The sequence below is a fragment of the Anabas testudineus genome, chromosome 7 (assembly GCF_900324465.2).
Source record: "Anabas testudineus chromosome 7, fAnaTes1.2, whole genome shotgun sequence".
NCBI lineage: Eukaryota > Metazoa > Chordata > Actinopteri > Anabantiformes > Anabantidae > Anabas > Anabas testudineus.
The window spans coordinates 3,553,547-3,574,799 of record NC_046616.1 but is presented as its reverse complement, the minus strand read 5'-3'; the positions used below and the strand labels follow the sequence as shown (position 1 = coordinate 3,574,799).

General features: G+C 39.5%; 3 protein-coding genes across 3 annotated transcripts; 2 read left to right on the top strand and 1 right to left on the bottom strand.

Moving 5' to 3' along the window:
- The first annotated feature begins 153 nt into the window (after positions 1–153).
- On the top strand, positions 154–5,499 carry LOC113167041 (alpha-1,3-mannosyl-glycoprotein 4-beta-N-acetylglucosaminyltransferase C-like). Its single transcript, XM_026367368.1, has 5 exons — positions 154–335; positions 2,962–3,060; positions 3,244–3,391; positions 3,584–3,838; positions 3,934–5,499. The coding sequence occupies exons 2-5, from the start codon at positions 2,965–2,967 to the stop codon at positions 4,839–4,841; spliced, it is 1,407 nt and encodes a 468-aa protein (XP_026223153.1). The 5' UTR covers positions 154–335; positions 2,962–2,964; the 3' UTR covers positions 4,842–5,499.
- A 167-nt stretch (positions 5,500–5,666) lies between these two features.
- cfap126 (cilia and flagella associated protein 126) lies at positions 5,667–9,111 on the bottom strand. Its single transcript, XM_026367369.1, has 5 exons — positions 8,790–9,111; positions 8,619–8,681; positions 8,419–8,493; positions 8,112–8,306; positions 5,667–6,993 (listed from the first exon to the last, which is right to left on the bottom strand). The coding sequence occupies exons 1-5, from the start codon at positions 8,814–8,816 to the stop codon at positions 6,628–6,630; spliced, it is 726 nt and encodes a 241-aa protein (XP_026223154.1). The 5' UTR covers positions 8,817–9,111; the 3' UTR covers positions 5,667–6,627.
- A 65-nt stretch (positions 9,112–9,176) lies between these two features.
- Positions 9,177–15,231, top strand: ccnq (cyclin Q). Its single transcript, XM_026368479.1, has 5 exons — positions 9,177–9,798; positions 10,307–10,490; positions 12,055–12,187; positions 12,652–12,870; positions 14,171–15,231. Exons 1-5 carry the CDS (start codon positions 9,618–9,620, stop codon positions 14,258–14,260), a joined length of 807 nt encoding a protein of 268 aa, XP_026224264.1. The 5' UTR covers positions 9,177–9,617; the 3' UTR covers positions 14,261–15,231.
- Positions 15,232–21,253: the final 6,022 nt, after the last annotated feature.

Here is a 21,253-nt window from a genome sequence, read left to right as displayed (position 1 = left end):
ACAATAAAATCCTTGCATTGCACTGTGAGTTTGTGTTGTTTTTGCCCTCGGTAGCTCTGTGTTGACAGGCTGCACCGTCTGTTTATTAGACGTGCGGAGCAGGTGGTTGGACGCTGCTCGACGGTGACGACACACCCGGTCCCTAACGAGGCATGGCCACGTCCTGACGGCGTGCAGCGCCGGGGAGACGGCCAGCAGAGATGGATCAGCACCGTGTGTTTTATGGACAGCGGTACGAGGCTTTTGTCCTCGCCTGGTGGGATTTCCGTGCCTTATAAAGACAACATTACCCGGCTGACAGGGACGGTCCGGCGCCGCGCCGCCGACTTACGGAGGTGGGTGAACAGTAACTGACAGGTTACCTTATTATTATGGGACGTGAGTGACTTCTTTAGCCCGTGTTTTACACTTTTAACTAACTTGTTTTAGTTGTTTTGTCATTTTAAGGTAGACTTACGTGCTGGAGGCGTCGGCTTATTCAGTTAGCAGCTAATTTAAAGAACAAACTTCCAACTTTTCGCTAGCGGAGCTGATTGTCGTTCACTTTAAACGCAGCGTTATTACGGTTAGCGGCCGTTGACGTTAACGACTTAGCTAGCAAAGTCACTTACTTAGACATTAAAACTAGTTTTACAACCAATAATACATTTTTTATATTGTATTCTTGTACGGTTTTTAGTTAATAGGTAACTACAACTTTATGTAACACATTTAAAGCTTGAAACGCTGCTTAGATCTTATCTCTGTTAACGTTATCTCTATACGGGGCTAGCTTAGCTGCACTTTCCTAGGCGTGTTGTCGTAGCTTTTTATTTATTTTATTTATTTAATTGTCCTTTTATTTTGTCCCTTTTAGAAAGACCATAACTAACCTTATTACACACAGACACATCTGTCCTGCTGGTCAGGTTTCAGCAGAGCCATTCATCTGCCGTTTGATCAGATGAGGTGCATTAACATTATTTTGACTTTGGGATCAGTTTTACTAATCTAATTATAGATGAGGAGGTCTAATCTATTATTGGTGTCAGCAATGGAGACTCAGTATATTTGTTGACCTGGTTCTTCTATCTTTCACCCACTGGTGAATACCTGGATCAGGTGTGTTCAGTCACTTGAAAGCTGGAAGGCTGTGATTCACATTGTCTCGTCTCCATCAGCTTAGAAACCCTCAGGGCTCTTTTGTTTATAATATTCATCTAGTGACATGTGAAATGAAGGAGACAGGTTTCTCTTAACTTGCTGGACAAACTAGACACAGTCATTCCTGGCATACAATTAAATCTTTAAATGCCAGTGCATTCAGAGGGGTAGCTAAATCTACTTTGCAGTGTTTACGTATGACTTCCTTGTTTTGCTTACTGTAAACTCTACATGTTAAACATTATTCTGGCAGCAGAGTCATGAAAGAAAGTATAGGAAACGAGTAGATAGAAAATAACTGTAGTACTTTATTATTATTTGATCACAGCTAGCTCTTACTTTTAATCAGTTATATGTAAAATATGTTGTGTGAAGTAATATTTAGATTTAGGCTAACAAGCTTTGAATACAAAAATAGAAATACATAAAGTCACAAGATAACACGTAACACAAAGGTTTAGGATTGTCATTGTGGATGTGGAAAACCCAAAGTATAGGATAAATGAGACTTTGAAATTGGGTGTGGCAGGTTTCAAAAATAATTTTTGTATTTATAAAAGTCATGTTGAACAGGCCTCATTACTAGGTTAACAGACTCTTACCAGAAATGATAAGGCATGATTCACTTACCATTTAAGTCTCAATCACATATGAAATGAAACAGGATTATGTGTGCATGGAAGAACATGTCCAGTGCCCTGCAGGACCTCACTGTTCCCCACAAAGAGTTGAGCCCGAGTTGCTGGTTTATATCCAGACCCAGACCTTAATTCCAACAAACACACTCACTTTGAGGGTCTACCTGTACACAGACACTATACATACTCTGCTGACACACCCTAAAGCACGCTCAAGCAGCACCGTTACCTTTGTACTGCATTACACACATGCATAAAAACACACGTCAGTCCAACTGGCCTTACCACTAGATAAGGAATACAGACGGTTGAATCAGTCAGTTCAGGAAACAATGAGGCATAATTCGCTTAGCACAATGTTGTACTGAAAGTCAGAGGTGTACAGGGTGAAGAGGAAAAGGTCCCCTGTGGGGCTCTTGTGCTGCTGATCACCTGCTCAGACTCACAACCTTGCGGCTGTACAAACTGTGGTCTGTTTGACAGGTAGTCAGTAATCCTAGAAGCTGTGGAGGAGTCATCCTGCATCTTAAGGAGCTTCTCTAAGCTTGTTTAATACTGATGCTAGACTAAAGGAATCTTATCACACCATCACTTGTAGCTTGTGGGGTTGTTTTTTGTGACAAATGTATCTACAGTATATTTACTTTGCTGTCATCAACAGATAATACAGGATTAGCCAGTTTCTATAGGTAATGTTCTGACTAATGATATGGCTAAGTGATGACATGTAGCAGAAGCGGAACAGAAACCAATATCACTTGCTGTGTTTTGTGCTGCAGTTGAACTGCACTGCATTTTATAGAACCAAGTCTAGCCTCATGGGGTGAACAAAAAAATAGAAACACCTGTCAATATAACAACATACAGATGAAAACTGCACTTTCCAGAACAATAATACAGCTACATCAAATTATTATCATTATCAATCATTAGCACCTTCATAAAGCCAGCAAGCCAGAAAACACAAGCCAGCTGTGGATAAATGTATACATTAGTACTGTAAGTTGGTTATTAGGCCCAACAGTCAAGCAAAACCTGTTGCTTTGTCTGAGCCTCCTGAAACATTCATTATTAGCTGAATTATTTACTGAGTGATTATTAATTTATTTTGCTGACCGAGTTGTACACCAGTTTAACGTAGCAGTATCTGTGTGTATTTGTGTGTATCGTATAATGATAGGAAATGAGGCGCCGTTCAAAGAAGAAGAATCTTATTTTGGCCGTGGTTCTTCTGGTCGGAGGACTATACCTCATCAGTCACTCAGACATCCTCATTGCTGTGAGTATAAACCTACATGAGCTGCAAGTGTTACATTTCAATTTAAAGGAAACATAGATGGAAATATATATCCAAGTCAAAAAAACTGTGAAGTGAGATCTTATAAGAAAACAAACATTAGTAAGTGTGTAATTTAGGCATGTAAACCTATTCTAACCCATTCTAATTCTATTTGTTTTGCAGGGCATAAGGTCAGACAAACCGATTCCAAATGAGTTATCTTGGCAAGCAGATAGGTTGGTTAGTAAAGTGTCTTGGGTGGAGCAGGGAGATTATCTGCCTCTCAATGTGTCCTATCAGCTGCTTGCTGGGGCCCCATCCACTCAACAGAGTGAGTGACACATATTATTATTTTTTGTTATATTTAGGTGGGAGCTCAGTGAAGCCAGATCAGCCCCAAGAGAGCCAGAATAAGTGGATCTCTCTTTGTGGGAGAGGCTTTATACATTTCATAATGAAGATTGGTAGTTTTGAATGATACAAAATCCCCTCTTACTTCCTATTTCTGTGCTACATGTTTCAGGGTATTTATCTATAGGACTATCATCAGTAAAGAGGACCAAGGGCAGCTATCTAACCCATACCTTGAAGTCCCTTTTCTCTCAGTCGTCTCCGGAGGAGCGCTCCTCAATGGTGGTGGTAGTGCTGCTTGCAGATTTTGATGTCAGCTGGAGAGTCAATACAGTGAGGGAGATCAAAACTGCATTTGCCTCAGAGCTGGAACAAGGCCAGCTTGTGGTCATCCATGTTCCTCAGGAATGGTACCCTCCTGTTAGAGGTATAGTGCACTTGTGATACTACTATAGTACGAATGAATTCACGTTTATATAATGTTTTATTGTAATACTGATATAAGCTCTGGTTCACCTACAGGTATAAAGAGGAACTACAACGATGCTCCAAATAGGGTATCATTCCGCTCCAAGCAGAACCTTGATTACTCCTTCCTGATCCACTATAGTGCTGGCCTTGGCCAGTACTACCTCCAGCTAGAGGATGATGTCCTCTCTGCAAAAAGCTTTCTTACCTCAATCAAGAGGCACATTGAGAAGCAAGAGGCAAAGAAGACCACCTGGGCAATGCTAGAGTTCTCTGCTCTTGGCTACATCGGAAAACTCTACAAATCAGCTGACCTTCCTCTCCTGGCTCGCTTCCTTTTTCTCTTTTACCAGGAAATGCCCTGCGACTGGTTGATGACTCACTTCCGACAGCTGCTGACTCAGAAAGAGTCAGTCCTCCTTAAACCCTCTCTGTTCCAACACATGGGCACTTTCTCCTCATTCCAAGGGACATACAACAAGCTGAAGGACAGGGACTTTGAGGAAGGGGTCTATACTAATCCTCCAGCTGAAGTTTACTCTGATATGTCTACATACCAGAAAAACTTCCCTCAACTGGCATGGAATGCAGGGGAAGGATTCTTCTGGGGACGTTCCCCTGAAACAGGAAATTATCTGACTGTGGTCTTCAGAGACCCAACAGTGGTGACAGGGATATATGTAGAGACTGGGTCAGGAGGCAAAGACCTCCTGGAGTCGGCACAGGTAGAGATAGGCCACACTGTGATTAACACAGAGAGCAAGAAGACTTGCAAAGAGTTCCAGTCAGTAGGCTCTTTAAAGAACGGGAGGTTTGAGATTGAGGAGTTGGACAAAACATATGGCTCTGTGTCCTCCTGTTTGAGAATACAGGTTACAGCTGGGCAGAAGGACTGGGTGATCATTACAAAAGTCAGGATTAAAACAAAGCCGACAACACCTCCACACAACGGAAAACTGTGAAATCTTTCTTCCCACAAGGCTAATAATTTATTTTTATCTGCTGGACCTTGTATGCAGACTAACATGTGACTTTATTGCCTTGTTCAGCAGTTGAAACAACAATCCAGAGCTTTAAAAAACTGTGTAAAGCTGCTGTGAATTTGAAGAAAATGTTTACCAAACTCTGTGGCATACTGTTTCTTTACCATAATGAATTGGCTTTGAAGTAACAATAAGTAACTCCGTGTGTTATATATATTTTTATAAATTGAAATAAATGAATAATGATTCAGACAAAACAGACACACACACTAGTGGTGGCTTATGGAGCCTGGGAGAAAAAAATGAAATCATACGCACACTTTACTAAATTGAGATCACAAATTAGGTAATCTCAGCTCACGGGTTACTTAATTCATGCTTTTGATTTAGTGCCTTTTGTTTTTGACATCAGACAGCTGCTTTCAAGGTCCGTCTCTCCCACTCTCGCAGCTCACACAAATGCACAAAACCACTGGAATAGGTGAACTGCCTCTTCTTATCTGAATGTCAGGTTTTTACACACTATTGTTCTATAAACCTTACTGAACACTGAAGTCACAATTTGTGGCTTTAGTTGGTGTAGGAGTGTGTAGACACAGAGACCTCACCTCACCTCAGATTATAGAACACCTTTATTTTATTTTAGTTTGCTCATTGGCCACTTTATTAGGTACACCTGTACAATCTAATTCAATAGAAAACAGGAGCTCTGCCATGAGTTCTTCTTTTACAAAGATATAATTTAGAAATTGTTTTTGTTGCATTACAGTACTGCATTACAGTAAGGCGTGTTTCTAATATTGTGACCCTGTCATTTTTGTAAATAGGGCAGCCAAAACATTAGAAACACCAAGAGACTGAGCTTAAAAGCAGCAGTCTGATGCCAAAAACAAAGAAAATAAATTGAGGGCTTGAATTAAGTCATATGTACATGCACATTTCTTAACTTGTGCTCTCAATTTAGTCATTTGTGTGCACAATTTAGTTTTTCTTTTCTTCCCTATGGAACTGGTCACAGAGTGGCTGTTTGTATTGTTGATTGTTTTAAATGTGGATGTGTGGGGGAGGAAATGACTGAGATCCATGTGGTTTTATAATGAGTCATGGGAGCAGGCACATTCCATGTTGTGGGCCAGTGTGCTATAGTTTATTTCTAAGTACAACTATAAAAGACTGTAAAACACAATATCCTTAATCATAAAACATATGTTAGGATGTGCACTCGGAGAGCCATACAGGACGTCTTGCTTTAATTGTAAGCTATGGTTTCATGATGCTGATAAAATGGAACCATGTCTGTGCTATTTAAAAGCCAGGCAGATTTCCTGATGGTGACTTATGATAATTTTATAATCTGTGTGTTCCTGGAGGAATAGCACATCTTACTCTTCATTTTCTCCACATTCATTGCTGCCAGATAGTATAAATCATGTGATAATCCTCTTCTATATACAGCACAATATGTTGCTGAATATATCTCACAAAATCCAGCCACTGGCTAAGCTTTCCACAGATCTACTAACAGTTAAATTCTGTTTCCACAGAGAGGAGAGAACAATAGTTGTTTTTCTTTTTGTAGCATTATGATGCTGGAACTCTGGTCAGCTCACAGAACAATAAGATATTCAGCTGATGAAATAGTGAAATAGAAGCCACAGAGGAAGAGGAAGGAACAAAGTAGGTTGCAAAAAAAACCCCACACATTTACAGTTAACAGGAATTTATTTTTCTTAATATCCTCTAAGAGAATTAAATGCTCCTGGTTTTACTGTGCATCTTTATGTAGAGATTTAGAGGATGACTGTGCTCTTTGGCTAGCTGCTTTCTGAGACATATTGCTCCTTGGTCTCACCATACCAGCATCGGTATTGGTTCCCTCATCAGCAGCAGCTCTCACAGCTGGTTTCTCTTCTTCTGCAGGGCACTGACTCAGTGGCCTGTCATTCCCAGTAGCCTCAATCCCTTGTTTGCCCTCTGCGGGATGAGTGACGGATTCAACCACAGCTGTCTGCGACTGCTGGTTTTGGGTTGTAGTTACCTCGTCTGCAGTGTTGGGGCGGCTCTGAGACGATAATCGGACTTCAGCTGCAGAGGATGAGGCGGCATTGACCTGCTGCACATCCCCACTGGTCTGAAACAGACATCGGAGCAAATTTAAAGCAGATGTTTGATAGAAAGAATGATTGAATTTACAATAATAATAAGAGTTAATAACATTAACCTTTAATCCATGTATTAGTTTTGCTGCTGCTTGCTAATGTTCGCTAATATTAACCAGTTTGTAACACCAAAATATTACTCGTCATGTCTTACCTTCATTACTCTTTTCTACTTGTGCTATTTTCCACTGTTAGTATTGCCATTTTATATTTACTAGTATTTATCATTATAAATGTCTCACTTGTAACCACGGTGGCTGCTGTCAACTTCACCTAAAATATTCACTAGAGTTTTGCTGCCAAAGCCTTAAATAATTGTGCATATGATAGCAAACTTTAGGTTGATATTTCTCTGTAATACATAGTCATAGTCTCACTTTAAAAAGTCATAGTTATGCAAGACTCAATAAAAATAGAATTGACATGTTAATGTGTAAAACCTTAATATGTCAGACAGAACCATTATGACACATGAATCACAACCACAATTACACTGTCTTGAGGATAGGTATTTGGTGTCAAATGTCCGTTGAGGGCTTTTCCTTTAACAGTTATCTTCCATGAAGTAATGCAAACAACTTACTGAAATCACTCTTATTACTCACATTTCATAGGCATTGTGAAGAGGAAATGTTTTGAGGAAGTTGACAAATATTTCACCGACTCTCTTATCTACAATCCGTCTGTCCTTTAGATTATATTATGGTATATATGCATTGTGCAAAACAAATAGAGTTAATAGTATTAATTCTAATATCAGTTGCTAATGTATGTAGTCACACTAATTTGTCTCTGCTCATAGTTGTAGATCAGTAGTATTTTTGGGAAACATGCTGCATTTTCTAATGAAGCTTCCTTGAGTAAAGGTCGGGATCTTGATTACCATTGATATTAAACTTCACCTGGAAATTCTGGAAAATCTAGATAGCCAAGCTGACTCACACACTCACTGAAACACCCTCTGTATGAAAACAGAATGTGCTTTTTTAAATAGTTGACACGTTCAAGGAATTCACTGGGATGTTTTCCATGTCTTGGACACTGGATTTGTGCATCTGTGTTTGCCTCCTTATAACAGACTGTGCCTAACCTGCTTGCCGGCATCCTTATCTGTGTTTTTGCTGCCTCTTTGTGGTTGAGACTTGCCAGTATGTTGTGGGTCAAGTCCCCAGGACTTCAGCCTGTTCAGACCCTCTGCAGAGCGGGCTGTAGGGTTAACATGGTTGGCCGGGATACGGGCAGGTAGATCCCAGGTCCCTTTAAAGTCTGGCCATGCACTGCCCCTCTGTAGCATAAACACACAAAATGGGAGTGGAGTCATAGATTCACAATGACAGAAAGGCCATGTTATTAAAGAGGGAAAAAGAGAAAAAGAGGTTTAATTGATATCATCCCACCTTAACTACACCTGGAAGCAGGTGTCCTCTCTCATTAGTAATGAAGGTAGTGTGACCCTCCTTTGCAATAGGCCTCTGCATAAACACACAGTGAGTTTAACTAATATCAAATATCAAATATCTGGATGGAATTGCTACTCGGGCAATGTGAAATGCAACAAATGCAACAGGACATGAGCTCTGATGTACAACTAGAGTACCTCCTTGAAATGTTTAGTCTCACACCAGTTCTGCAGCCTCTGAGACTTGAAAGCATTATCATACTGTGAATGGGAAAGTATGAATTAGATTATGTCTAAATATATAAGCAAGCATAACAAGTTTTGTTCCCATTATTAATCATTCAGCCTGCAGATACCGATGTTAGTTACCTGATTTGCTGAGAAACTGGACGACATTTCTGCATCAGCTTACAGCCTCCGCGTCTGTTGTGTTGACTCGTTGCATAGCAACAAAATCAACTGATTAGCCAATTAGCCATTTCCTTTAACCAGCGTTAGTTAATAAAAGGAAATAAACTAAAGTGACGACATTTTAACAAATATTGATTGTTAAAAATCAGTTAATTTAGCTAACTAAGACCGGTTTAGCTAAGGAAAGCATATCATGCAACGCTAGCAGTTTAAATATGTTTATGTTCTCTTACACACACAGCTGTCATTTAATTTAGACACTACTAAATTAAATTAGACACTACATTTAATTTAGACACTACTAAATTAAATTAGACACTACATTTAATTTAGACACTACTAAATTAAATTAGACACTACATTTAATTTAGACACTACTAAATTAAATTAGACACTACATTTAATTTAGACACTACTAATCTCGTAGTTAGTACGATTCTCTCACTGACAAAAAATATTCACAAATGACATTTATTTTGGAATTGTTGACCGGAAGACCGTTTATTTTCCTTCCGGTAACTGTTCCTGGTACACATGGATGTATGCTAGCTAGAAAATAGGCTAAAGGTAGTTGAGACGTCCAGCTAACTTAATTATCCCTCTCTTGTTGTGTTCTATTTGTTTTCTGAATTATGGGCATTAACTAATCTTATCATAGAGTAATTTCACAGCCTCATTGATTGTGTTTATATCAAGTTATAACGTTAATTAAACTCTCATGCTGGCAGCTAGCAGTCACCCCCTAGCTAGCTAGTCAACCCTCCTCCCGTGTAACGTTACTACTAGATGTTTGGTTCGCCTTCTGGTGGTCCATGGGACATGGAGGGTCCGTCTTCTCTTTTATCTGCCACCCAAACTGGACCGCTGTGGCTGGCGAACAAGAGAGAATCTAGCAGGGATGCAGAGTCTGATTCTGCCCGGGACACGAAAACACACTTTCGCGTCTGTCGCTTCATTATGGAGACAGGTAACCTGCAGGGAGCTGTTCCGTGTGTCATGTGTCACTTCAACATTCATTTGATAATCGCCTGATGGGCTTCTCCAGGTTACCATGCACTGCTAGAAGTTTAGAATTAATAACCATTACTTACCCTGAAAAGCACCTGTCTGTGTTATATAGAGATCATATATTTGTGTTGTAATACCATTTGTCAATATAATATGTGCTTGTTTAACGATTTAGGTTTGTTTTTAAATTCACCACACTGCTTATGTTGGTGAAAACATTGGTATTTGTGCTGTAATCATACTGACCTTGGTTCAGTACTCATTCAGACTTACTGCCCGTTTTTAGTGACTAATCATGAGTTAAATTAATAATTAATAGTAATAAATTGAGAAGAAATCGAAACTCGTTAAATCAGTAGATCTGCAATAGATGACAATGCACAAATGATATGAAATAATCAAAGATGATGAAAACACGTGGCTTTTGAATTTACACCAATAAAAAACAGCTCCCTCCTTATATACAGGAGTGAAGCTGGGTATGCGCTCGGTTCCTGTGGCCACAGCTTGTGTATTGTACCACCGTTTCTTTGAACATGGCAGCATGCGTGTGTATGAACCCTACTTGGTGGCCATGAGCTGTGTGTACCTGGCTGGCAAAGTAGAAGAGCAGCACCTCAGGACCCGGGACATCATCAACGTAAGCCACAGGTAATATGTCTGTCAAGTGTGGGTACTACCTGCAGCACACATTGCTGTGTGGCCACATTGAAGAGAAAAGGTTTTTGTCCCAAGTCTCTGAACCAGTGACTACATTTCTAACCACATTATTATTTTGTTGTGTGTCATTACCTTTTCTTAATGCAATTCCTATAGAATTGTCTAACATTAACATTAATATATTAATACCATACATTAATTTGTCATAAAACAAGATCTAATCTTCATCTAGGTCAAGAATATTAATCTGATCTTTCATGTCTTTATAGGGAAAAACCATAAAAACCTTGTAGTGTTTGTGAAAACCATATAATTCAATTTTATATGTAGCAATAAATATGTTATATTCTGCATCAGAGTAATATCAGATTTTTAAAAGATTCATATTTTTTTTATTTTATTTGTGAGAAATGTTTCATTTAGGACTGGAAACAACAAATATTCTCATAATTGGTTATGATTCTCTCAGTTATTCTATCAAGGATAGCTGGATCAGGTCGGGCAGTAAAATGTCAAACTGAAAGATCTCCATCACTATTACCTGACATCTTTGAATTGCTACTTTTGTCCATAACATAAATATATTGCATTTACTATCAAAGACTCAGAAAAGCAACAAAAGCACATATCTACAACCTCATGTTTCGCAGTTTTGTTTAAAAAAAAACAAAAACATTATACATTACCGGTATTTATACAAGCAAAAAAAAAAGCATATTTCAGTTGTAGTTCTACAGTATTTTTGATTTCAACAAATCTGGAAGCTGTCTTTGAACAAAGAGACTACTTGATCAAATGAGGAAACAATCTCTGCTCAAAGTTCACTTACCTATTTGCTCTGAAGCATTAAGGCTTTTTGTTATAAACCAGTTGTCAGCAGGTAAAGTTTGGTTGGTTTTCATGGAGAAAGTGCTCAGACTGTTCTGTGTTCTAGTTGTTGCCCTAAAAATTGAGCTTTCATGAACTTGGAGACACTTGACCAATAAAACCCTCAGTTCACTCGTTCTCTAACTGTAATTTGACTGCATCACACAGTTGTCATTAGCAGAAATGCCTCATTGTTATCAGGAACTTGACCTTGCTTCACTCCTTCAGTTGGAATGATTAGTCTGCAGAACTAAAATCTACAGTCTTGATAATAGTTTATTTTTTTCTCAAGCTGAAGCAAAAGATATTCTCTGGCTTTGGCTTTACTAAAGTGTGTATTTCATACTTTTCTCTGCATCATTCTAACTCAAATATTTTTGGGTTTGGGGTAAACAAAAATAGATACAATCAGAAATTGCAATAAAAGCATTTTTCAAAAACATCACATTTCTTAATAAATTAAATAAAATACTAATTAGTGAAATTGGTCAGTAAGTTGGGTCACCGTTCAGTTGTGACCTGAAAACAGTTAACTGAAGTGGCTCAGAATACTGCAGGACATTCAGAGAGCAAAACTTTTTTTTTTGGTTCATCAGTCTTTGTTTGGCATGTCGTGTCTTTTTAAAGTGGTCACCTTGATTACTCTGTGCCTCCACCTTCCCACTCTCCTTCCAATCCTCCCTCGCAGGTATTTCAACAGTGGCAGCGCTCCTCTAGAATGTGACAAGGAGTTCTGGGACCTGAGGGACAGCGTGGTGCAGTGTGAGCTCCTCATCCTCCGACAGCTCAACTTCCACGTCTCCTTCGAACACCCTCACAAGGTGTGTGTGTGTGTGTGTGTCTGTGTGCCTGTGTGTGTGTGTCGTGTGTGTGTGTGTGTGTGTATTCCTGTCCCCCCAATTTAGTGTTGAGCATCCTTGTCTGTCTCTGTTACCGTCTGATGTTGTCATGGTTGTCCCAATGTGTTTGTGTGTACAGTGGCTGTAAGATCTGAGGTGTTGAAGAGGTGTTTTTTTAAATGATCGTTGAAAATGCTCTGTCATGTTCCCTGACTGATCTGATCTCTCTCAACATTCTTGATTATTTTTTATTTTATTACTCAACTCTTGCATTTAGACATCCAAGGGTCAAGTGTCTAATGCAAATGATAAAAAGGTCCATCAGAAAGATTCACTGGGCACCCTTACACACATTAGATTAATATGATGAGAAAATTAAAATGCTTTGTTTAATCAGTTATTAAATACATAATGTACTTTTTATGATTTAATTTCTCTCTCTTCAGTATTTACTCCACTACCTCTTGTCTGTGAAGTCGCTGGTGAACCGCCATGCTTGGTCTCGAACCCCCATTGCTGAGACTTCCTGGGCGTTGCTTAGAGACTGTTACCATGGAGCCATGTGCATCCATCACAAACCACAACACATCGCAATAGCAACGCTGTACCTGGCTCTGAACAGCTATGGAGTGGAGCTGCCTGTCGGGGAGAAAGAGTGGTGGCAGGTGTGTGTTTGCTGCAAAGTGTAATTATAGAGTGAAGAGAGAAGACTGATTGAAAGTGTGTGTGTGTGTGTGTGTGTGTGTGTGTGACAGAGAGAGAGGGGTTCTGTATGTAAATGTGGTCATTTGAGTGACATAATTAAATGTTAGTTAAAGTAAATGGATTGCTTTACCTGGTATATTCTCATTCTACAGCTAAATAGAACAGGTTGTAGCTTAAAATAGAGGAAAGTATTAACATTATCAATTATAACAGAACTTTTAAATGTTAAGTCAAGTGTACAGGTGAATGGGGTGATGCTGTTTAGTTGTATTACATTATTCTGCAGTTTCACTTCTTATATCAACCCAATTTATATCACTGAGTCTGGGCTCACTTGCCTCAAAAAGCCATTGTTCAAATCAAATTGGAACAAGCATACAGCCATTTCTTTTGTTTGTTTTAGGGCTTTTCTGCCATTTCTTTTTTTTGGCGGTCTCTGGTAAAGAGGTTGACAGTAGGAAAGTCAGCAAAGGTCCCTATGGACTTGGTAAACATTTGGCTACATTCAGAAACCTTTAAGAAAATTATCGCTCACATTTCAGTTTAATCTGAGCTTGAGTGACTGGATAAAAGTCACTTACAAGCATGAATGTGAACCATTAACAAAAGATTAGATCTGAGTTAAAGCCCTCAAAGACAGTGACTCTAGCTCTAGTCGGTGTTTACAGCTCGTTTCTATGTTGTTCTTGTTTTAAAACTGTTTTTTTATTTGTCTTTAATTTTTAGGTGTTTAATTGAGTTGTGTGTCTTCCCCTGCTAACCTGGATATTTAAGTTGTGTTGATACACTCTGGGATGTAATGTGCTATTGTTGGGGCCCTGTCTAAAGTCTAAAGTTTAATGTCATGATAGGCACATGCCGTACCATTCCACTGGTTCTACAGCAGCTGCATTGCTCTGTAAGATTGTGCACTTTAACTTAAGTGACATTTCCACCTCATCATCCAGCTCCAGACAGTCTTCAAAGCAGAAGTGCCTCTTGTGAGGTTTAAGTATTCATTGAGCAGCAGCGACAATTAGAGTTTTCCATTCTCAAACACTTTCTCAAACGATGTCTCTTTTGTTATGGCTTTGATTTTGTAAGTCACTATATCCAAATGCAAATGTAAAAGTCAGGATTTGTTATGGCTTTTTGGTTCGGTCCTCAAGGCAATAAAATCTAGGTCGTTTGAAATAGTGTGTGGACCTTTGATGTCCACTGTTTATTGAGGCCAGGTGTGGAGCTGAAGTCTCTTGTGTGTCTGTGTGTGTATTTCTGTAGGTGCTGTGTGAGTATGTGACCAAAGCAGACATCGATGCTGTGATCTCGGACCTTCTTCAGCTCTACGACATGGAGGCAAAGTGTATATAAACGACACGCCTACGAGACTTGTACATATGAGAGTTCTTTTGTCCATCTGTGTCTGTGCGTCTGTTTCTGTGTCACATGAATATGAGTGTCTGTGCGTGTGTTGTTCTCACATGTATTGGGGTTCAGGTGTGTTTGTGTCCCTGTGTGTGAGAAGAACACTTTGTATTGCCCCAGTTAGTCCGTGAGCTGTGACAAAAACACCTCCTGCACTACCGATTCCTGCCGCCTTGGGGAGACATTTCTTGCTTTCTGCTCTCTGATATCTCAGCTCTGCAGAATGCCGATGTGCTCTGGAATATCAGCTCCTGGTTTCTTAAAACCATCTCAGCCTTCAGCACCAGTAATGCCATCACACTACAGACATAACATGTTTTAACTATAAATACCACAGTATGGATTTAATAGGAAAACATAAAGTTCACCACACAGCTGTTATAAATAATTCAATCAATAATGCCAACGAATCAATGAAAATACTCGGCAATGGTGACTTCAATTAGGTATTTATTATTGAATAGTATTATCCCAGCACATGTTTGTACAAGGATAAAACTAGACTCTAATAAATATGTGGCTAAGGTTAAGGTTTTAATGACTGATTAGAATCCAGAGCACTTTGCTGCATAAATCTACATATCAACAAGGAAAATTGGATTTTCTGCACTGGATACCAGTTTATCCTTAATTAAATATACATGCCGTATCATCTTGACATTGCATACTTTGGTATATGTATTCATATTCACATATACATACAATAATTCGCTTAATGACCTTCGATCCAAGCATTAATATGTCATGTTGACTACAGTGGGATATTTGGCAGATCAAGTGCCTCTTGGCTGATTAAATATTTTCTTGTGTGGTTTTGCACTGCTGCCATTTCTAAAGATCTGTTCATGAATTAATTAGAACATAGTTTGTAGTTTTTGGAGAACTAAGCTGATTTGAAAATAAAAGCAGGCGTGTGATCTGGTGTATATTTTAATCAAATCTTTCTGGACTGTGTATTGTTTAAATAAAACTCCACCGGCACAGAAATGTGCTATTTTAGGATATGTATAAAATCTATTGATGTACTGTACCGTGTTCATCTGTACTATGGAGCTCCGCTTGTGTCCTTAATTGACACTGGATCACGTTATTACTATGAACACACATCACACTCAAAACAAAAGTCAGTCAGATTTAAATCAGGGACGTTGTACTTACATAGCATGCACACTAACCACTAGGGCACCGCTACACTCCCACTGCAGTTACTCAGTCCCACATACACGTTCCTGCTGCTCCAAATTCTCAATAGAGCACCAAATGTGTATTAATCCATGTCTGAAAAATAGTCCCTGCAAATGCATTATTTTGCTCTGTTTAAATAATGTTTCCAGAAAAAAAATTTTTTTGGAACCTATTCAGCTGTGTATTTGTTACCTGTACCGTGAAGTGTTCTGCTAAAACACAGCATAGTTCATAACCCAACCATCTCTCTCAGTGTCGCCAAATATCCTTTGATTACTGCTTATTTATCAGTCCTAAAAATGTTCCTAAACCACAGTATAATACTAGTTTGGAGTAATGATAGTATAGAAGAAATAATAACAGTTCTGTAAGCTGCATGATATTATTACAGAATGTATTTACTGTATTTTGATGCATATGCATCTTTTATGGCTTTGAACATAAGCCCACAGCTGGTAAGTAACTAAGTACATTTACTTGAGTACTGTTGTGAGGTTTGATGGTACTTTTATCACTTTTAAGGGGAAATAATATAATTTTTAAACAACATTTTCAGCTGTTATTGATAACTGTAGTAGAAGGTAGACAGAAACATGGGGTGGAGGGAAACTGACATGCAACCAACGTACTCAACCAGAATCAAACTGGGGACATTGTGGTCATGTGGCTACCAGTGCGCTTCGGGCTAACTGTTCACACCCATCCTGTTCAGATCATCAAATGTAATACTGTTATACCTGTTAGTATACATGCTTTGAGTGATAAATTTGAAGTGGTATTTTACTAGTAAGTTACTTTTACTTGAGTATTGACTGTAATTCTAATCCAGTGTGTCTGACCCACCTGCAAAAAAACACCAAACTCATTATCTGTGGTTTTTAATGGTTACAATAAGGACAAATGGAAAACATCTCCAGACTTATCTTTTCAGTTCACTAAAGAGATCAACTCAGATTTAGCCCAACATGTCTGTGTGAAACAGTGTGACAGCCCGGGGCTAAAAGCCCAGATCGCCTAGAGTGAGCCCGGCTCTGTAATGAAAATGCTCCAAGTGGGGTGTAAAATCATAGTGAGTGTGAGGGTGACTTGAGGACACCTTGTCCTGGTTTCTAATAGAGACAATGTTTTGGGTGAATGTGAAGAAACAGATATGTAACACTGCCAGCTGCATGACTTATGAAAACGCAGCCATCACAGCTGTTTATCATCAAAAACTTGACTTTGTGCTGCCTGTCTGCTAAGATACGGTGAATACTGTTAAATGTGGCTCCAGCTCCCTTCTCCTCACTGTACAAAGCTCTCAGACTCGATATTTTTAGAAGCTTTGGCTTACTTACCTTTTTACCTTTATCTTGTAAAATCAGGTCTGCCTATCTCGAGTGTGTATATGTGTCCGGGATAAAGAAGTCCCAGTCACATGATCAGCACTGACACATCTGAGCCTCTCTTTCTGTCTTTTCCTCTCCCTTCCTTCTAGCTCTCCTCGTGCATTCTGCTTCTTTTCACGGGACAAGAGATATTGCGTGCATCCCAATAGCATCACGTGTCATACAATATTCCTCATCCTGACACATTCTCTCCCTTCTCATCTGTCACTCTCCCCCAGATACAATGTTTATCCTTTCGTTTACTGTAGCTGCTGGGGAAAAATCTGTCCGTCTTACTCGCCACCTTTTTTTTTTCATTCTCTGTTTGGCCTTCATCTCCTTTTCTCTCCCTATCCCTGATTCCTTGTCCTCCTTCCACTTGTTTCCTGCTTCTTTCCATGTCTCCCGCTCTTCTGCACTGTGTCTCCTCCCTTCTGCTTCCTCTCCTCCTCCCTCCGTCTCCCTAATGTTATATTAATAATGAAGAAGGTGCGCGTTCAGCCAGACTCCATGAATTAACCATCAGATGGGAAGGAGTACTGAGGGAAGCAGTAGGGAAAAAGAGAGTGACATGGATAGATGAGAGGTGGCGAGGTGAATGTAGGGGCTGGAGCGAGGGGTGAGGAGAAAAAGGAGCCAAAGAGGGAGAATAGCAAGTGAGAGAGGGGAGCGCATCGTTCTATCAACACTCTCCAGCCTGCTCTGATCGCCTCTCCTTTGCACTGTTTGCTTCTGATCTGCTGACTTCAGCCTTTACTGTGGGCTTGAGGGGGGAAAGTCAGAAGGTCACACACACGGCCAGCTGTGTGTGTATGTCTCTGTGTGCATGTGTTTTATACTAAAATGTCAGTTTAGGATGTTAATGTTATATCAGCCCTGCAGACTAGGAGCTGAGTGCCCTTGAACTGATAAAAGCTCTGCAGCCTTCAGCCTCAAACCTATTAGACATGAAGCAAGCGCTCCTCAACACTCCAAATGCCTAATGCATAGACAATAGATTTAAGAAAACAAGTTTAAGTGTGTGTGTGTATTTGTGTGCTCTTAGTATTGAAGGGTGCAGCAAAGAGAGCAGTCCGCATGATTCATCATCCATGTAAACAGTAAGATGAAAAGATAGATGGGTCAGCAGAAAGACAACGCTGCCAAACTATCAGTCAGAAGTATATGAAGACCTTTTGAGGCTCACTAACATGCATACAAACATTGAGAAGCATTAAGGTGCCCTACACAATCAGTCCACAGGTTCTGTGTTTTGTGCTAAATGCTAACCTCAGCATGCATACTGATGTTTAGCAGGTATGTAGCAGGTTAGTATGCTAATTAGCAATAAAAACAAAGTACAGCTGAGGCTGATGGGAATGACAGTTGCTGATTTGCAATTTGAAATCTGAAAATGGTGCAATCTGCAAAGTTAACAGAAGACCTCCGTGATTATAATTTGTCCTGTGTGATCCATGTCTGGATCAAACTAAATGACAAACCATCAAGAATATTTTCCTTCCTCTCATGTCAGCATCGAAATGACGCAAGAAGAAAAGTCAGAGGATCTGTAAAGTCAGTACAACCGTCTGGCTCACCAGAGTTCCTGGTTTGATTTGAATGGTGATCCTTTCAGTCTATACCAGTGCACTGGGCTGACATTGACGTCCCTAGAGCAATAACGGTAGCGTGATAAAAGCTCAGTGTTGATGAAGCTAATCTGCTTCATTAGGTGTGTTGTGGTTTGATCAGATTTGATTGGCAGTAGCCTGACAACATGAGCAAACAGCCCCACGACTGTCATCACATTTTAATTCAAATGCTGCTAAACTCCGGTGGACACACGAGATGACACTTTTTAACTGAGGCCAAACAAAATTACAGAAATTTCTCATGTGAAGTAACTAAAATAGTATCTTTGGCATTTTAAAAATGTTGTAATTGAGAAAATATGTTCTAAAGCCTTTCATGTGGACAGGAAATGCATGTTGTTGACTGAATTTGTGACATTTAAGCACAGTGCAAGGAAACCTTCTGGGGTTTTCCAGGTTAACTGTGCAAACATTGAGCATTTTATGATCTGTTTTCTGGGATACAAGTGTGCACACTAAATGAAGTGTGCATATTTAGACAGCAGTTTATATGTACTTACACTGCACTTACTGTGGAGTGCAGCAAAGCGATAAACGAAACTCTTTTAGTTACAAAAACTTTGCAGTGCTACTAAGTTATGGTGAGCTGCATCCTGTTGGCTTGAATTTTACTTGAGTTTCTTGGAGTCCACCTGTTGCAAATTGAATTGACCGAGCATAACATCCAATAATAATAATAAAAAAACACAGCATGTCCGAGGAACTCTATGTAGACCTCTGATAAAATTGTGGAGGGGTTAAGATGGATTTTAAGATGAGGTGTTTGTACATATCTGTGAAAATAAGAAAACATATAACTATTAGTGCTCATCTACAAACAAAGTATGTGTGTGTGCCTCTGGGAGATGGTACAGAATAGCTAAAGACAAGAGGAGGAAAGATAAAATCAGCAACAAACCAACAAGACGTGTGTGTTTTTATGTGTGTGTGTGTGTGTGTGGACAAACAAGTCTGCGGTCCATCTCTGTGCAGTGTAGAGGATGTCTATTAATAAGTTCATCTGATTCATCTATAAATACATTTCTCCTCTTTCTCCTCACACTGACTCACTGCTTTGACAGTAGCCAGTTGGGTATACTGTAGTTATGTGTGTCGATGTGGGTGTGTGGGGGATGTAGGGTGTGCTAGCTTTTAGCACAGTGGACAGTGTCTTTTTGGCCGTGTGTTTTTGTTGGCTTGTCCCATGTGTGCCTCCCAAAGTGGGGACCCGGTCCTCCAGGGCCCTCATGGAGGCCTCCACTGTCTCTAGGTAGAGACTAGTAAATGCAGGGTTTTTGCACTTCACCTCATAGTGTTCACTTGTCAGCCGAACGGCGAGTACTAACAGCTACTTTGACATTTACTGTGCGCCACTTTTTATCTCCTCAGTGGCCGTATGAATATCTCCTCCCGTTTCCCAGAAGTAGACTCTGAATGTTTAGAACAGCAAATGGAAAAGCTTTTATTAAATGCTGAATCACAGAAGCAGGCGACATTCAAGAACACGACAAAACGACGGTAATATAAATGCTGCAGGTTTGAATTTAATTGTGACTTACGACAAAGTGTGTGTAGTATACTTTATATGGTAATTCATACTTCTACTCCACTGTATTTCAAAGTGAATAAAGTTTTAATACACTTGTATAGAATTGGATGTAATTGATTATTTTTTAATTGGAAGTAATTTATTATTTTATTCAACCTGCAAAATAAAAAAAGATAATCCTCTTACTGTAGAAATAATTAATGATTTTTGCATAATAAAAATAACTAAATAATTTATTTTTATAGAGCAATTTATTAATTTTTACTCTGCTTGTTGTTCTTCTGAATTCAACCTCATGTTTTCCACATTGTGCTCTCTTAATGTTTGCATTTCACTATAATGTTCTATAATTCTGATTGATCTGAGATAATAGAACTTAATTGGAAGAACCAATACTGCTACATTTAGATATTTTTCTAAAGTGAAATCAGCATATTTTTACTTGTTTTTGTGTATTTTTACTGCATAAAAATATTAAAGATGACGAATGAGGACAGAACTAGCTGTCATTGTTACACACATGAATACACAATAGCCTAGATACAGTGATCTGAACTGCTTGGTGTCCCATTTCCTACTGTACCTGAACATGTCATCGGAGTGAAGTATATTTTCTTGATGTATTTAAAAGTATTTTACTTGGAAACGTCTTTTCTTTACTTCTTCTTTACTACTAGTTACTTCTCTGACTTCATCCTATACTCTCATCACCTATATTGTTGCCTGTGTGTTATGATCTTTGGATCCGTGCACATTAAGATGTTAATATTTTAAAACTAACTCCGACACAGGAGCTCCTGTGGCTGCGGCGTGTGTGGTGTCGTCACCACGCAGGCGTTTAGGTGGGAGTGACGTATAGATCATCGCCCCTCCCTTTTTTGGTTCCTCTCCTCTCTCGGATGCTGCGACCGAACTCCACCTCCACCTCCTCCACCTCCACCACCTCCTCCACCTCCTCTCTCCGCGGCGTTTCTTTTATTTTCTTCTTCTTTTATTTTCTTCTTCTCTTTTTCTTTTTCTTCACTAACATTTAACTGAGTTCGGTCTAATTAGCAGTTTAACTTCATCCAGGAACAAAAACCTGAACCAGACGCATCCTCTCTCTCTCTCTCTCCATCACTCTGACTCTCTCTCTCTCTCTCTCCCTCTCTCTCTCTCCCCCCCCTCCCTCCCTCTCTCTCTCTCTCCATCACTCTGACTCTCTCTCTCTCTCCCCCCCTCTCTCTCC

Excerpts from the sequence above, each read along its gene's own strand:
- LOC113167041 (XM_026367368.1), top strand. The coding sequence starts at position 2,965 with ATGAGGCGCCGTTCAAAGAAGAAGAATCTTATTTTGGCCGTGGTTCTT. Across the intron at positions 3,392-3,583 it reads GGCCCCATCCACTCAACAGA|GGTATTTATCTATAGGACTA; the intron begins GTGAGTGACACA and ends TACATGTTTCAG. Across the intron at positions 3,839-3,933 it reads ATGGTACCCTCCTGTTAGAG|GTATAAAGAGGAACTACAAC; the intron begins GTATAGTGCACT and ends GTTCACCTACAG.
- cfap126 (XM_026367369.1), bottom strand. The coding sequence starts at position 8,816 with ATGTCGTCCAGTTTCTCAGCAAATCAG. Across the intron at positions 8,494-8,618 it reads AGACTAAACATTTCAAGGAG|AGGCCTATTGCAAAGGAGGG; the intron begins GTACTCTAGTTG and ends GTGTTTATGCAG. Across the intron at positions 6,994-8,111 it reads ATAAGGATGCCGGCAAGCAG|ACCAGTGGGGATGTGCAGCA; the intron begins GTTAGGCACAGT and ends TGTCTGTTTCAG.
- ccnq (XM_026368479.1), top strand. The coding sequence starts at position 9,618 with ATGTTTGGTTCGCCTTCTGGTGGTCCATGGGACATGGAGGGTCCGTCT. Across the intron at positions 12,188-12,651 it reads CCTTCGAACACCCTCACAAG|TATTTACTCCACTACCTCTT; the intron begins GTGTGTGTGTGT and ends CTCTCTCTTCAG. Across the intron at positions 12,871-14,170 it reads GGGAGAAAGAGTGGTGGCAG|GTGCTGTGTGAGTATGTGAC; the intron begins GTGTGTGTTTGC and ends GTATTTCTGTAG.